General features: G+C 43.7%; 2 protein-coding genes across 6 annotated transcripts; one reads left to right on the top strand and one right to left on the bottom strand.

Annotated features, from left to right (window-relative positions):
- Nucleotides 1–67: 67 nt before the first annotated feature.
- Nucleotides 68–7,490, top strand: usp49 (ubiquitin specific peptidase 49). 2 transcript variants are annotated; one of them, XM_031874877.1, is made up of 7 exons: nucleotides 68–334; nucleotides 1,982–2,095; nucleotides 2,180–3,651; nucleotides 4,039–4,246; nucleotides 4,836–4,944; nucleotides 5,121–5,326; nucleotides 5,413–7,490. In XM_031874877.1, exons 3-7 carry the CDS (start codon nucleotides 2,245–2,247, stop codon nucleotides 5,514–5,516), a joined length of 2,034 nt encoding a protein of 677 aa, XP_031730737.1. In that variant the 5' UTR covers nucleotides 68–334; nucleotides 1,982–2,095; nucleotides 2,180–2,244; the 3' UTR covers nucleotides 5,517–7,490. The 2 variants fall into 2 exon arrangements, with proteins under 2 accessions (XP_031730737.1, XP_031730823.1); XM_031874963.1 differs by lacking the exon at nucleotides 68–334 and having other exon boundaries at nucleotides 358–2,095.
- Nucleotides 7,491–8,238: 748 nt separating this feature from the next.
- Nucleotides 8,239–13,936, bottom strand: tmcc2 (transmembrane and coiled-coil domain family 2). 4 transcript variants are annotated; one of them, XM_031875883.1, is made up of 5 exons: nucleotides 13,877–13,936; nucleotides 11,223–11,669; nucleotides 10,269–10,885; nucleotides 9,720–9,855; nucleotides 9,188–9,487 (listed from the first exon to the last, which is right to left on the bottom strand). In XM_031875883.1, exons 2-5 carry the CDS (start codon nucleotides 11,514–11,516, stop codon nucleotides 9,188–9,190), a joined length of 1,347 nt encoding a protein of 448 aa, XP_031731743.1. In that variant the 5' UTR covers nucleotides 11,517–11,669; nucleotides 13,877–13,936. The 4 variants fall into 4 exon arrangements, with proteins under 4 accessions (XP_031731591.1, XP_031731828.1, XP_031731743.1 ...); XM_031875811.1 differs by lacking the exon at nucleotides 13,877–13,936 and adding an exon at nucleotides 13,574–13,860; XM_031875731.1 differs by lacking the exon at nucleotides 13,877–13,936 and having other exon boundaries at nucleotides 8,239–9,487; nucleotides 11,223–13,152.
- Between the last annotated feature and the right edge of the window lie 1,893 nt (nucleotides 13,937–15,829).

A 15,829-nucleotide genomic window follows, 5' to 3' on the forward strand; every position in this document is an offset into this window, starting at 1 on the left:
TCCTATGATGCATTTGATCAGATTAGCACAAACCAGATGACACATGGCGGACAAGGGGCTTTCGAGGACATCGAGGTCAGAGGCTCAGTGGTCTTCGGTGTGCCCGACGTGCGGTCTGGCCTCCGTTATTGTTCCATGTGGCACCGGTGGGTGGACGGACGGTCCATTCTGCTGCCTGTTGTTCAGCCTTTCCGCCAATGAGAGCCCGGTTGCCGCTCAGTCCCAGTCCAATGAGAGCGGCGGGGTCTGGGCTCGGATCGAGAGTTGGGTTGTTCAATCTGCGAGGAGGACAACAACCAGCTCCGAGTGTACCGGTGGATGGATGTTGGCGATGGTAACGTTACCCCAGCTTTTCCGTTAATCAGATGTTGCAAAATGTAGTAACGAACACAGACGGGGCCCGGTGGTAATGTACACCCCATTAACCGGCTTTCTGTGGTGAAAGTCACCGGGGAGTTTTTTAAAACGGTTAACGGCGCAGTTCGCTAGCGAGCTAAGCCGTGCCGTGTTAACACTTAGTTACCGTTAGTGAACGTTCGCGACCAACAACAACCGTTAGGTTAACTTCGATTGTCCTCCGCAAAACGCGTTAGCCGCGTAGCTAACGGTAGCTACTATGGCAAGCTAAGAACATACATGTTAGCTACTTGGTACGAAGCGAATCATGTGTGTTTTAACAAAGTACATAATTAGAATAGACAGCAGAAAGAGTAGGCGACGCTACGCTTCTGCAGGAGCTGCCGTGGCTAGCGGTTAGCGGCGTAAGCTAACTTATGGCTGGCTGAGCTGCCTCAGACCAACAAAGTTATTGGATGTTCCTGGAGAGTGGCTCTCCTGACTGCTCTTTGTTCTGGCTCAACATGGTGATGGTGGGATAGCTTAGCATGGCGATAAGAGCCAACCGCACTGATCCTGGCGACAGGCTTTAAAAACACGGGACGGATGCATTTGGGATATTGTAACATTTGGTGAATATCGGCGTCACATTAATGGACACTTCCAAATAAGCACAACACACAACATAGCACGATGTAGGTGTATGCAGCCAATTGGAAACCAGTTGCACCAAGTTAACGGTGTATTTTCAATAAAAATAGTAGTTTTAAAGTGTTGGATGGTTTCCACAAAAGCAAGAAGAATGGTGTCGTACAGCGCCGATACCGACGAGGTAGATAATTACATGGATTCACCACATAACTGGAATGGACAGACAGACATCCTCCTTTATGTCAACATTTCTGCCTCAAAGTTTGGCCGTGTAGGATCTTTAAATATTGTCTCCATGAAAAAGCACAATCATTTGTGTATTTATTATAACAAATAACAGTACAAATATACATACACCATATCAACCATACTGTTTTCATTCCAAAGGTTCTCAGTGATCTGTACTAATAATCATAGGGAATGTGAGGTTAAGTTTATTCTTATAGCCCAATATTACTTACAATGTCTCAATGGGCGTTACAGCCCCTCATATGGAGCCCAAGCTCTCTGTGAAGTCAAGAAATAAAACCCGTGAGCGCATAAGAGAAGAAAGGCCTTGTATGAAACCATCTCTTCCAAGCCCCTCATTCACTTCAGTGGTTTTTACGCATTGTGTTAATCTTGTTTAGCATAGCACCACAACACCCGTCAAACGGTGACACCCCATTTTGTGAAGCAGTTTTGCAGTCACGGTCATTTCTCAGGATCTGATATTGTTTTTTTAATAAGTTGTAAACAGGTGTTGTAAACATAAACCATTTGATATGTTCAAGATTGCAAATCATCTATAATTATTGTTTTTGAATACTCTTACATGCTGGGTGTCCTTGAAGTGGAAAGATAGTTAGTTGTTTGGTGACCTGTCTTCTCAGGAAATGGCTTTTTTGTTGTTTGTAAATTTGATATTTTATTAATGTTCCTACTTTTGGTGCATCGTCTCATTATTTCTCATGCAACTGTACACTATTAACTTAATTTCATCCCCGTTTCTCAGAATGTTCTTGTTGATGACGGTGGACATGGGTGATCAATCCGATCATTGCCGTTGAGTTCTCTGCAGATGTTGTGATGTATTGTCCCAAACCCGATCAAGCAAACTACTTTTACAGTAAGTAACTTTATGTACAGTACAATGCGCGTATGCTTATTCAATGAATGATTGACGATTTTTTCCCTGTAAATCTCACCTCAGAATGAGGTGCTGCTTGGTTCCAGGACGTGTGTCCTATCACTGAGGCCACATGTGTATCGGGAGAGATGGATCGTTGTAAGCACGTGGGACGCCTTCGTCTGGGCCAAGACCATTCAATCCTCAACCCGCAAAAATGGCACTGTGTGGACTGCAGCACCACCGATTCAGTGTGGGCCTGCCTCAAGTGCTCCCACGTGGCCTGCGGACGCTTCATGGAGGAGCACTCGCTCAAACACTTTCAGGAGTCACAGCACCCACTGGCTATGGAGGTGCGTGAGCTGGATGTGTTCTGTTTTGCCTGTGGAGACTATGTACTCAATGATAATGCAGAGGGAGACCTCAAACTCCTCAGAGGGGCCCTCTCCACAGTTCGCAGCCCAGGTAGACGCTCTCTGCGCTCCTCATCTGGGGGAGAGTGCTCCTCCTGGGTCGGGGAAGGAGGGCCACAGCCCGCCATGCAGCTGGCCTCGCGTCACAGGAGGAAAGCACTCCTAGGGAAGATGCTTCAGATGTGGATCGGTAAACATCAAGTGCTGCAGAATCAGCGTGAAGAGAAACTCGAGGAAGCTAGAAGACAAAAAAAAGAGGTGAAAAGGAGACTCATGGAAGAGCTCGTCAATGTCCCTCCCAGAAAGAGTGCGAGGCTTCTTACTCAGGCGCCACGTTCGATGATCACACTCATTCCTCGCAAATTCCGCGACCCTCCGGAACGCCTACCTCCTCCTCCCAAGAAGCCCTCCCTTCTCACCCTGTCCCGTAAGGCTCCTCAGAACGGCAGAGCTGCTAAACTGAGGCGGTACTACTCCACACACGCGGTAACCCGCCGGAGACTCGCTCCAGGTGTCACTGGTCTGCGCAATTTGGGGAACACATGTTACATGAACTCAATATTGCAAGTGCTGAGCCACCTGCAGAAATTCAGGGAGTGTTTTCTCACTTTGGACCTGTGTGAGACCGAGGAGCTGCTGGCCAAGACCAATAACTCCCAGGAGATGAAGGGTGTGACGGGAGGTGTAGTCGGCAGTGGTAACGCCTCACTGTCAGGGTGCCCTCTTGGACGCATGGGGAAACCAGGCAGTTGGAATTTGGCCCCGGGCAAAAAGGAAAGCGCCCCGCCTTCCCCACAGGCTTCGGAGTTGGTCCAGCCCAAGGAGCCTCGCTGCTCCACCCGCCAGCAAATGTCTCTGTGCCATGAGTTACATACACTTTTCAGGGTCATGTGGTCAGGCCGGTGGTCTTTAGTGTCTCCATTCGCCATGCTGCACTCTGTGTGGAACCTCATCCCGGCCTTCCGTGGGTACGACCAGCAGGACGCCCAGGAGTTCTTGTGCGAGCTGCTGGACAAGGTGCAGCAGGAGCTGGACACGGAGGGGTCCAAACGCAGGATAGTTATCCCCATCACAAAGAGGAAACTATCCAAGCAAGTGCTAAAGGTTCTCAACACCATCTTTCATGGGCAGCTCCTCAGCCAGGTGAGACATGAGATATGTGCCCCTATAAACACTCTATAGTACGACTACCACGTCCCAAAGCTTTGAACTCGCACAGTTAAGGTCATTTTAAAAGAATAAACAACAACTTATGATAGTGTGATCACCAAATAATGTGTTCCACAGTGATGTATTGCCTGATGATATTCTTTAATTTTCTGTCCAATAATAATAATCAACTGCAAGACATTCCATTACTCAGACATTTTGTGATGTTTTATTTTCATCTCATGGTATTGTCTTCAGAGATGCAATTCATTTTAGAATTAAGACTGTGTGTCATCAACTAACATCCCGACTTACCTGTTTCTCTTCCCGCTGTGTGCGTGTGTGTGCGTGTGTGTGTGTGTGTGTGTGTGTGTGTTTTAGGTGACGTGTCTGTCCTGTAAGCACAAGTCTAACACAGTTGAGCCATTCTGGGATTTGTCTTTGGAGTTTCCAGAGCGATACCACAGCATAGACAAAGGCTCAGGCGCTACAGCGTACCAGCGCAGCTGCACCCTCACCGAGATGCTGTCCAAGTTTACGGAAATGGAGGCTCTCGAAGGCAGCATCTATGCCTGCAACCACTGCAACAGTTAGTACAACGTTTAATACAATGCAAAGCAAAGGTGGCGGGTTTTAAAAACATCTTCAAAACAACATTTTTTTATTTCTTATCTGTTAAGATTTGCCTTCTACAGCTGGAGTTTGATAATTATGAATTAATTCAGGATGCCTGCCCACAATTTAAATTAAAAAATACATGTCTAACAAACGGCTTTGTTAATAGTGATGTGTGCCACAAACTTGTGCAAACAAAGTTCCATCACAAAAGAATATTTGGCTTTGAGGAATTAGTGCCCAGAGACATTTAATTTGAATGATGTGAATTTAAATTAGAATAACTACATGTACAAAATGGTTTTATAAAAATGAATTCAGTTCAGCTCCTCCAGCAGCGGACAATGACTCATAGGATGAGTGAGGAGTGTTGACTGCTGACAGCCGTGGAGAAGGCAGTGACTTGAAAACTACACAAAATATATATTTAGTTTGCTGTCAAAGTCTAATATGTTGTAAGAAAGCATGTGAACTCTGCACTAAAACAAAGCCTCATATCAGTGCTGGCCATTTGAATTGATTGTGGATTAATTTACCAGTTCATTGTGTCATGGTTTGTTTAGAAAGAAGACGGAAATCATCCCACAAACCCTTAGTTCTGTCAGAGGCTCGAAAGCAGCTTCTGATCTACCGTTTACCTCAGGTTCTACGGCTGCACCTCAAACGCTTCAGGTAAGCTTCTCTACCGGCTGCTTATTCTAATGTTTACTGTTAAATATCTTAAAAACACTTTGAGAAACCAAGGCGGGTTCATTGCTGGGTGTTTTTGCCGCTGAAATCCGAGCGCTTCAGTACATTTGTGTTCATCGTGGTGCCCGTGAGGCTGACTCATCCCTGTTGTATGGCAGATGGTCTGGGCGGAACCATAGGGAGAAAATCGGCGTCCACGTGGCCTTCGACCAGGTTCTGAACATCAAACCATACTGCTGCACAGGCTCAGGTCACTCTGTCCACAGAGGAGGCTACACCTACGATCTGTCTGCTGTTGTTATGCATCACGGGAAAGGCTTTGGCTCAGGGCACTACACCGCATACTGCTACAATACAGAAGGAGGTGAGGAAGAGACCGGACTCGATTCAGATCAAGCTATCACGTCCTGTGGTTCTGTCTGTAACCTCTTTTTCTCTTTGTATCTCCAGGTTTCTGGGTCCATTGTAATGACTCTGAGATGAAGGTCTGCAGTGTGGAGGAAGTGTGCAACACTCAGGCCTATATCCTCTTCTATACCCAGAGGTCTGCCTAGGTACCTCTCGCTGTGATGTCGACCTGTTTTTGGGCAACTTAAGGCTGCATTTATGAAAACGTTTTCCCGGATGTCATTAAGCAATCACTTTTACTAGATTTACTAAAAAAAGATGGCAACGGGGCCAGTAGGACAGCCACAATCATGAGTCACGGTGAACATTTTAGCAGCATAATCCAGAAGAAAATGATAATTCAATTTAAATGTTCTAATGGGTGGCTTTGGATTTTGTTTGTAGAAATCAAAAAACCTTTTCATAAATGAGGCCACGGCTTCCTTTGGCCTGTGGGACCAGCATATCGGTTAATGGCCCGACGGCTGTGGGAGCAGGTCCGACTCTGTCCTGCTGAACACCACCTTGTGTGTCCGTGTTTCTCAATGCGATCGGGCTCATGTCTGTTGAGTCTGGATCCAATCAGGCGCTCTCCTCCTGAAACAGCATTTCACATTTGAAGGTCACATGGATTCTGGATTTTAGAGCATTTCTATCACAATCATGTTGTTTATGTGCTTTTTAAATAACCGTACATTTGATAGCCAATGCACTAAATATTATAAGAGGTACTTCCTTCAACATCATTGTGTAGTTCCACTGGAATTAAATGAATCTAGCGACTAAAGTCCAGACTCCGTGTCGCCTCCTGTTCAGCTTTTTTTTAATTATGGTGAAATGTCAGCCATGGAAACTTTTACTGCTCATCCCTGTGTCGTTCGTACTTCATCATGTCCTCTCCTCAATTGTACTGCTGTGACTGGATACTGTGTCTGAGGATCAAGGCCTTTCGCCTGCGCTCCCAAGTGAACAGGAATAGTTTTAGTTTATTTTGTAGTCATTCTGTGTTTCACCTTCACTTGATGAGTGATGGAAAGCTGCACTTTTGGGGAGGGGCTACTAATGTTGGTCCTATCTTTGTGATTGTTCATCCTTATGCTCCTGTATCTTGTTTAAATGGCAGCTCCCCCTGTGGTGTAACGGTTAGGTAGTCTGAGGCCGCGTCGGAGACACCGCTCCTCTGTTTTAACTGCAGGAGAAATGAGTGAACGGCCAGACTGCGATACAGAAGAATGTGTTGGGGCACCCAGTTTGAGTTGAGCACCTGAAAGCAATATATTGTACATCTTGCATCTTGACAGGAAATTAAGATAAAATCAGGAATTCTTCTGCTTCTTGTTATACAATGTTTTTTTCTACTCTGCTGTTTCTATGAAGGTCTTTAGAATTTGCTAGGTAATCAAGAAAGAACTGTTGTGTTTGATAGGAGTCAAACGCAAAATACATTTGTGAACTCTATGTAAAAGTTGGAACAATCTAATGACGATGAATGTCTTACTTTTCAGTGGTCAGGTGTGGCCATGCCACCGGCTCTGATCCCTTTGAGTTCTGTCTTGTACTGTAAGAATACCTGTCATAAATGTAATGGTCATATGGGTTTTGCCAGACGGTGATTATTAAAAAGACAAAACAAATCTGAAACGATCCTTGGGTTGTATTCATTTTTAGAGCGAATGGTGTCTTCAGCGCGACCATTTGTCTGAATTAAAAGATGGAGGGTTCATTCGGGTCATGAGCATGTTTTATGTCTCTTCACTAGCTTAGCCATCATAATGTCTGCAACATCTTGACGGCATTAAAGGAGGATGCATACATGTTCAGTGAACATTAATAAATGTCACACATTTAGCATCATAACGGATGCAGTGAAGTGGAACTGAAATGAATCACAGGATTAACGGATGATCTGAAATCTATTAACTCTGCTTCTCTAATGCTTCCTTAAAGATGTGAAACCTAGAATAACTGTAATCTGGTTCAGAAATATGATGGGAGGTCATTCAATGTAAATATTCTCTGAAGATTATCCTGAAATCATATAAATCAAACATCTGGAATGTGTAACATAAACCACAATGTTTTGTTTGTACGATTTTATTCATAACTTCTGTTGGTGAACGATGAGACTGCGATTGTCTTTAAAGCCAGACTGTAACTTTGAAGAGAAGAAATATCACTTTCTTCCTCTTACAATTGAAAAGTCTTCTTTAGATTATAATGCGCTGTTGTTCATTTGAATACACAGCTGCGGCCTCACTTGGTCTGGTATGACCAGCAGCTTAAGTAAGCTAATGTTCGCTGATGTTTTCAAACTTAAGGTACATTTTGCATCAATTCACTGACTGCTGGTCTCTGCTATTGTTCTAACAGTTTAGCATTTTAGCTGAATGCTAATTTAACTGTAATGCTGTATCAGTTAAAGCGACACTTGTTTGTATTTCAAAGAGCACTGCAGCCCCCATAGTGTATCAACACTGTCTAATAATACACCTTTCATCAAGGCTTTATAAGTTGTATCCAATGGCTTTATTAGCTGTAAATAAACCATACTAATTATTTATAGAGCAGCAATAAGACAAACAAATTTTGGGTTGCCAGGTTCTAAAAAAAATCCCCTTGACTGGAGTTTATCCTTTCCTCCGAGCCCTTTTTCAAAAGGTAAGTGGCCACGCAGGCCAATCAGTCAAAGGCATTTTTCAAACAAGTTGCTATTATTAAAGGCCTAAAACGGAATTATATAGCTTTAGAAAATATTTCATTAACTATTGATACAAATCCGCTAGCTACAATAATTACCATGATAATAATTTCTCAGCGATGGAAGATGTTGCTCTCTAACCCAGTCTGACAACATTTCAGTCACAAAGTCTCCGGATATATTCAAGGTCAGTCTAACATATGAAATCATTTATTTCTTACATGGTTTAATAAAACAGCAATAATTATTTTTTGCAAACTGGATATAAACTTTGATACGATTTGACATGCCATTAATTTGACATAGTGTGGTTAGAACCAGTTCTACAATAGTGATTATGAAATAGCATTTATGGACAGAACAGATTTCACGTGGTTGAATTATTACGGTGACTTTGTCGCAGATATCAGCAGCTTTTTTTAAATCGGTTCATTCGATTTGGAGAAAAAGACAAAAAGAGAGAAATGCGTCTAAAAGCACTGCTTCAACAGGATGTGAAACAAACCAGTGACACTGAGTTGAGACACAAGATATCTGCGCTGTATTTCTGACAGCACAACGGCAGTTAAAGAAGATTTATTTAGTCATTAATGAAATGTTAACTCATGCCAGCTAGATGCATCTTAGTGCACATATGAGGACATGCATGAGCAATAACATTCAAGGAAAAACAACTTTTTCCTTTCAAATATAATATAGCTTCAACATGAAGGCGAACATGATCAGCATTTTTAATTATTAAGTTGCTCTAGTCTTTGTAATTCATGTATCATAAATATTTAGAAAAAGACAATTCCAAAGATTTCTTGCAAGAAACTCAGTTTTTGGTGACAGCAATGTAATCGATGATTGGTCATCAACACCAACAGATCTGGGCGAGATGAGATGATGTCTTCTGTCGCTCAACTGGCAAGCAGAGCATTTTTGTTCTTTTTCACTGTAAACAGCTCTCAACACTCTGCAGGCCAGATCATTTCCAGATCCATCCAAAAGTGCCATGTTTTGTCCTCAGACGCTCCACGATCACACTCAAAGGGAACAAGTACAGAGGCTCTCGTTCTATTTCAGTCTCTGGATCCTTCAGTGGGTCTCTGACTGAGTTTGTGACTCTGGTCCCCACTGGAGTCTCTCTCAGAGAGCTCAGCTGGGCAGCAGCCACGGCTCCACAAAGTCCCACTGCTTCCACAGGACGAACAGCAGCAAGGTCAGCAGCACGGTGGCGGCCACCCGGGCTCGGGTCTTCATCAGCGGGGTGATGAAGTTGGCCAAGGTGGAGACGAAAACCAGCAGCACGGCCATGAGCGCCAGGATGACGTTGATGAGTTTGCCCAGCAGAGCTCGAGCATTGGCGTTCTCCACTCCCTCCAGCTGGACGACCTGCTGCTGCTGCTGCTGCAGCTCCAGCTTGGTGATGCGAGTCAGGCACGACTCCACAGCCTCCTGTGTGCACACACAGAGGAACCACAGTGGGATTGTTTTTTTGTATTAAAGGCCCTGAAAAGTTACTTTCTCAATCAGCTTTTTTATTATGAATGAACACATTATGCTGTGGGTTTTTCAGGGCTTTACTCTTAATTAAGGACAACTAAGGATAAATGATATCATAGATATACACTTATGTATTAAAGGACAATTTTAAAGGGTTTAAATGTCTTCAACAATCAGATTTTACCTGAATGTCTCTTGCTCTCTCGTAGGACTGGTAGGCGACTTTTTCCTCCATGCTGGCGAGCTCCTGTTTAAGGTTAGTCATCTCATTCTGGTGTAGCTCCGTTAAGTCATTCAGCTGTTCTTCAAGTCGCTCATACCTGAATATACAGCACAAACACACACACAAGAAGTGTAATTACTCGCAAGCACACCAAAAATGTACATGAATCCGCAGATCAATTCGCTATTTGCTCTTGTTTGAGTAACATTTATTAAAAACTAAAATGTCCAGCTGGGAAAGTAAATTATTAAGTCCTTTTGTAAAGAACGATCATATTTGTGACTGTTTTGAAAGATTTATATCTTTAGTAGGAACAAATGGATCTAGGAATAGAAGTCCCACACAGCGTATGGATGGAGGTGTTTTCATATTTGTTCACAATAACAACAAGTATAGAATACTGCCAGTCTTGTCTTTCAAGTGAACTAAATGTGAGGACTGTATTGAATACGCCAGAGTTCATAAGTGTGACTGGCAAGGTATTTCAAATTTTTTTTTTGGGATGTGTACCTGTATCTTTCTTCTTGCAGGCACTGTGTCATGTAGGAGTAGTCACTCTGCAGCTGCCCCTTCATGTCCTCGATGGCATCCTCCATGTGCGCCTGACTGGCTTTGATCTCCTGCAGGCCCTCAAGAAGAGAGTCCCAAGAGCTGTGCATGTGATGGTGGTGATGGTGGTGTCCATCCAGCCTTGGGCTCCCCATGGTTGGTCCCAACAGTCCCCCTCCTCCCCCTGCACCACCTGAATTACTGCCTGCTGCGGAGCCGGACGAGGCGCTGGAGCACTCGTCGTCGCTGCCGTACTTTGGGCTGGAGACCAGAGTAGCACTTCCACTCAGTGCACGAGGTGTCAGGGTGTCCTCAGAGTGGCCCCCGACTCCGTCCTCAAGTGAGTCCTTCAGGTGAGCGATGTTATCTGCGCTGCCAAACTTATTCCTGATAAGACTGGCAAACTCCCTCGGCTTGGAGACCACGGCTGTGTGAGTGAGGGCAGTCACTCCACCTTTGACCCCTTCAACTACTCCGCCTCCAAAACCACTTATCCCAGCACGAACATTAGCCCCAACGTCCTTTAATCCCTGCTGCATGTCCCGCAGGACATCCTTAGGCTGCCGGGCCGGTCCATTCTGTAGAGAGGGAAGAGAAATGAGGAAGCAGAGAAGTGGAGGATCTCAAAGGTAGGAAAGATTAGGTTAAGGGAGAGAACTGCAGGGAGATAGATGAGGAGAGCAGGCCCTGTGGAGGATTAAGGTGAGACACAGGATGATGCATTGGTTCAGGAGATGAGAATCATCAGTCTATATTTGGACACAACTGTCCTCACAGATATAGTTCAACACTTGTTTGAGTCCGCCTTGAGAGATAATTATTCAAAACAGCCACAGTACAGAAACAGCTGCACACAAATATATTACATGTTCGTACACAATCTAACTGCACACACACACACACTTGCTCACCTACCTGCTCTATCTCCTTTAGCTTCTTGTGATAGTGCTCTAGTTTCTTGTGCAAGTGTGCGATGGTCTGTGCTGACTTCTGGTTCTTCTTCTCAAACACCTGCTTGATCCTGGACGCCTGCTGTTTGTCTGCGTTGTGGGCCAACTTCAGGTACTCGGCAACGTTGTCGTCACGGGCCTCCTGCTCCACGCGAATCTGCTCGGTGACCTTCAGGACCTTCTGCTGCAGATGCTCTAAGGCAGCACGTGTCCGCTGTGGCTCGCCAACTCCGAAACCCTCTGCACCCCCACAGGCCATGACCCCAGACGCTGATGCTGATGCTGAAGATGCTGCTGCTGCTGCTGCTGCTGCTGGTGCTGGCGCTCCGTCCGCACTGATGTTACTGTCAGAGCCTCCATGGCTGGTGGTGGTGGAGGGTAGGCCGAGAGTTGCCACCTCGCTCTTGTCCAGCTGAGGGGACGAGAGGGCAGGAGGGAGGTAATCAGGGGTGGAGAGAGTACTACAATACACAGTATAGTGTATTATTGACATGACTTTACTCAAGAAGAAGGAACATTACATGTATTGAAATCTATTCAAGTCAAAGTGAAAAGGAAGAATATTTTTGAGTAACAGGCACAGTGAAAGGGCCAGTGTCGCATCCTGATTGAAATTATTTGTGCTTTCTTTTTGAAAAAGCTTTCCTGCATGAAAAAAGAAGTCAATCTCAAACTTAATATCCATCTGATGGCACCATCAGATGGACAAACAGCCAAACTAAGCTGTGGGTTACTTATTAGTTTTTGGCCTTCCAAAAATATTTAGGCTTTCATTTACAACTCACTCATTACTCAATCATGTCCTAGAACTAATTATAGGGAAAATACTGTCGACAACGAGTTCAATTGGTACAACTTTAATTCATTCGTTTCAATGTGATCCACAGAGTAGTTTAGTCACGAGTGAAATGTGACATTTATCTAGAGACAAACATACAACTCAACAAATATGAGGATTCAAGCGTCCACATCTAAATGAACAATGAAAATATATTTACTTTGATGTAATTAGAGCAGGGTTTTTTTCAATAAATGCATTTGAAACATTAACAAATGCTGATAAACTCAACTGACAAAAATAAAACCCTTAACTTTCTCCATATTTTCTCTATGATTATCGTCAAATTGCAGAATTTGTAGGGAGGAAACGTCGAGGAGAGGAAACGTCGAGGAAAGACTCGAAAGAAAAATAGATACCTGTTAATCACTTTGGCTTCTGAAATGAGATTTAATCAATTACGCCTATAATTGATTTGGTGGTAGCCTACACCGAAAGGCCATCATGCATTAATTAGATGATATATAATTATAGTCTGCTTCCTGCTCTGCTCTGCCTCAGAAACTCTGCTTCACCAGAAAACAAGTTACTTTAAAAACGCATTTAAAAATGCATTTAAAAATGCATAAGGTATGCACGAGGAATAAGAAGGTAAAACACCCTGCATGGTACAGTTGGAATGATAGTGATGATTAAATATGTGATATTGCTCAATATTGTGTCTCTGAATGTTAATATCAGTGTGGTATGGACCATTCTGTCGGATTGATCTCTGAGCAAACATCTCATTGGTGCACGAGGGGCTTCCCTCGTATGTAGGATATCATCTATATGTGCATCTTGGCAGATGGCGGGATTGTTAATGACCCTCTGCCTGACGTCAAAACAGTGTAATCAGACCCTGCAAGCATGAGCTCAGACAAACACATGACAGCGACAAAAAAATCTCAAAGCGCTGCTCTAATTTCTACAGACGGGATTTATTTGTCTTTCAATTGCGTGACAGTGAGCTCGGAGCACGCGCTCCTCGTGCTATTATAAATCAGAGCAAGAGCGACGCGAGGCAGGCAGTGTTATCTTACACATATATAGATGTATACATAAACAAAATAGGTTACAATCACATTGTAATGGAGAGAGATGAAAAACAGATGAGTGCAGAGTCCCTGGTGGTTAATCGTCCCCCGATCTGGTCCCAGAAGTCAGATTCATATGCAGCAGCGATAAGAAATATGGCTCATACGAGGAGGGAGGTGCGGTGTCCGGCGTTACAAACAACAGGAAACAAACACGGAGCAAATGCTCAAATCTAACGGGAATGAATCCGGTGATGAATAAAAAAAAAAAAATCCCCGGAGGAAGAGGTGATGAGGATGGAGATGATAGATGCCTATGGTATGAAAAAGGGGCATGCCCGTCTCTTCTTCACTCGGCAGGAGGACACACTGTGACATGAGATGGATGTCAACGAGCGTGGATGCGAACACATGAGGATGAGACACAAGCAGCACAGCAATAAATTAAATTAGAAACGTTACCATACTGCTTTAATCCAATTTTTGCAGTGCCATTGCAAGTCTGTGTTCGAGGCCCATCCTCCTCCTCCTCCTCCTCCTCCTCCTCCTCCTCCCCCTGAGCTCACCGCGGAGGAGCCCCCCTCCTCAAATATCTTTACCCCCAGCCTTTATATGGCTGACTATCACCTCACTGGATCCTAACGCTCCATTGTTAGTGCCATCGATATCTGCAGCCTCCCCCCCTCCTCTCTCTCCCTCTAATGCACTGATCTGTTCCCCTCTCTCTCTCCTTTGTGTCATATGCTCCCTCCGTCTCTCTCTTACCTCTCTCCCGCACGCTCGCTCTCTCTCAGTCTAAATGCAAACGCTAGCTGTCCTGGCCTATAATGGATGTGGGAGCTAAGGGACAGATGATGGAGGGAAATGGGCGGGGGGATGGGAGAGCTTAGCGCAGGCGTGCAGGTGCCTCTGTGCCGCTGAGGCCAGAGGAGAGAGAGAGGAGAGAGGGAGGAGGGAGCACAGCAGGGCCTTGCTCCGGGCCCCTTCATCCCCTAAACCCTCAATACAAACACACGCACCCAGTGTGCGCGTGCTGATGCGGGGCCGCAGTGGTGTGGAGCCAAAGTACACAACGTCTGCCTGAGCAGTGACTCACTCTCTTAATTTACCTTCCTCACAGAGGAGGAGAGCGAATTGTTAGAACAGAGGCCCGTTTGAGCTGCTCGGGGCTGCTTGAAGTTGTTTTCACCCAACTTCAAATCTCTCTCTCTCTCTCTCTCTCTCTCTCTCTCTCTCTCTCTCTCTCTGTGCTGGCACGTGCGTCTGTGGAGGGATACCATCTACAAACAGAAGGCCGTCACCATCTGAGAAGCAAACATGAAATACATTTCAAAGAGGAAAAACAGCTTTCATCCACTCACAAGGTGCTGCATAAAAGTGCGGTAGTGGAAGTAGTCAGATGTTTTACTTTGAGAAAAGTAAACGTTATCTATACAAGTATCATCAGCACAATGTACTTAATGCATACAAAACAAATCAAAGTACTTAGGCCCCAGTATTGCTTTATTTATTATTACTGATGCATTAATATGAAAGTAGCATTTAAATGATGCTGCTGGTTGAAATGGAGCTCATTTTAACTACGTTATGTTTAATCTCTCACAATGTGTCTTCTTTTATAAGATGATCTTTAGTTTTGTAAGTTTACCAGCAGAGTAAATATCTGCAGCTGTCAAATACATGTGATGAAGTAAAATGTCCCTCAAGTTAAGCACAAGAACATAATTGACCTTAAGTAAAGCACTTGAGTGAATATACTTAGTACATTCAAAGTGGATGTTTAAGAATATAAAATAAACATTAAACTATGAATACACTGATGCCATGGTGTATGTTATTGGTGTAATATATTAATATATTTAAAGTTTTTAAAATATATATTTAAAGTTGTTTTTTTAAGTGTTAACCACGCACCTGATTGGCTGTAATTGCATACAATAGTACTATAAGGGGCACCAGAAATACTTCTGTTACCTTCAGAATAATCAATACTTCTGGCAAGACACTCTGGGAAGCAGCTAGTTAAACTACTTTCTGTGAGTTAGCAGAATATGAATGAATGAATACTTCCACCAATGTTGCCGATACATATAAACACAGTACAAATGAGAAGGAAAACACAAATAATGCAAAACATTCACAAGTTTCATTTGAACATTTTATTGGAATTTGGAATCGTCATAATAATCTACCAATAACAAAATGAACACGAGGCATAATGTCTCTCAATAAATAAGGATAGATCTTTCAATTTGTAGCTTTTAGCATAAAACAAAATGTACGACCTGTGCACAAGCATCTATGAACAGAAGTGCATTCATTGTTCGGGGTAACGCTGTTATTTGCGTAGCTCTGTATTTGCAGCGCTAAATGAACATTACAGTGACCTTGTTTGACACCCATTCAGATTAACCATAGCAGCAGGATTTACCAACATAAATAAGTGTCCAGAACAAAAGAATGTTTGAGGCAGATAACATATTAACTGTTATAATTGCACTATGCTTCCAAAGAATAAAGAACTTTAGCTTAGTAAATAATACACATTATTCTGATTGTCCTTAAAGGAGCTTCAAATACCCAAACAAGTCACTTGATACTGGGTGCTGTCGGCTATCAGATGTGCAATACTGCAATGTCTTTTTCTGAATATGCTACTTAACAGTGCTGCATTAAACTCTATAGATACATCTCTGAGATAGATATATATATATATAT

This window comes from Anarrhichthys ocellatus, unplaced genomic scaffold (assembly GCF_004355925.1).
Source record: "Anarrhichthys ocellatus isolate YVR2014 unplaced genomic scaffold, GSC_Weel_1.0 scaffold1, whole genome shotgun sequence".
NCBI lineage: Eukaryota > Metazoa > Chordata > Actinopteri > Perciformes > Anarhichadidae > Anarrhichthys > Anarrhichthys ocellatus.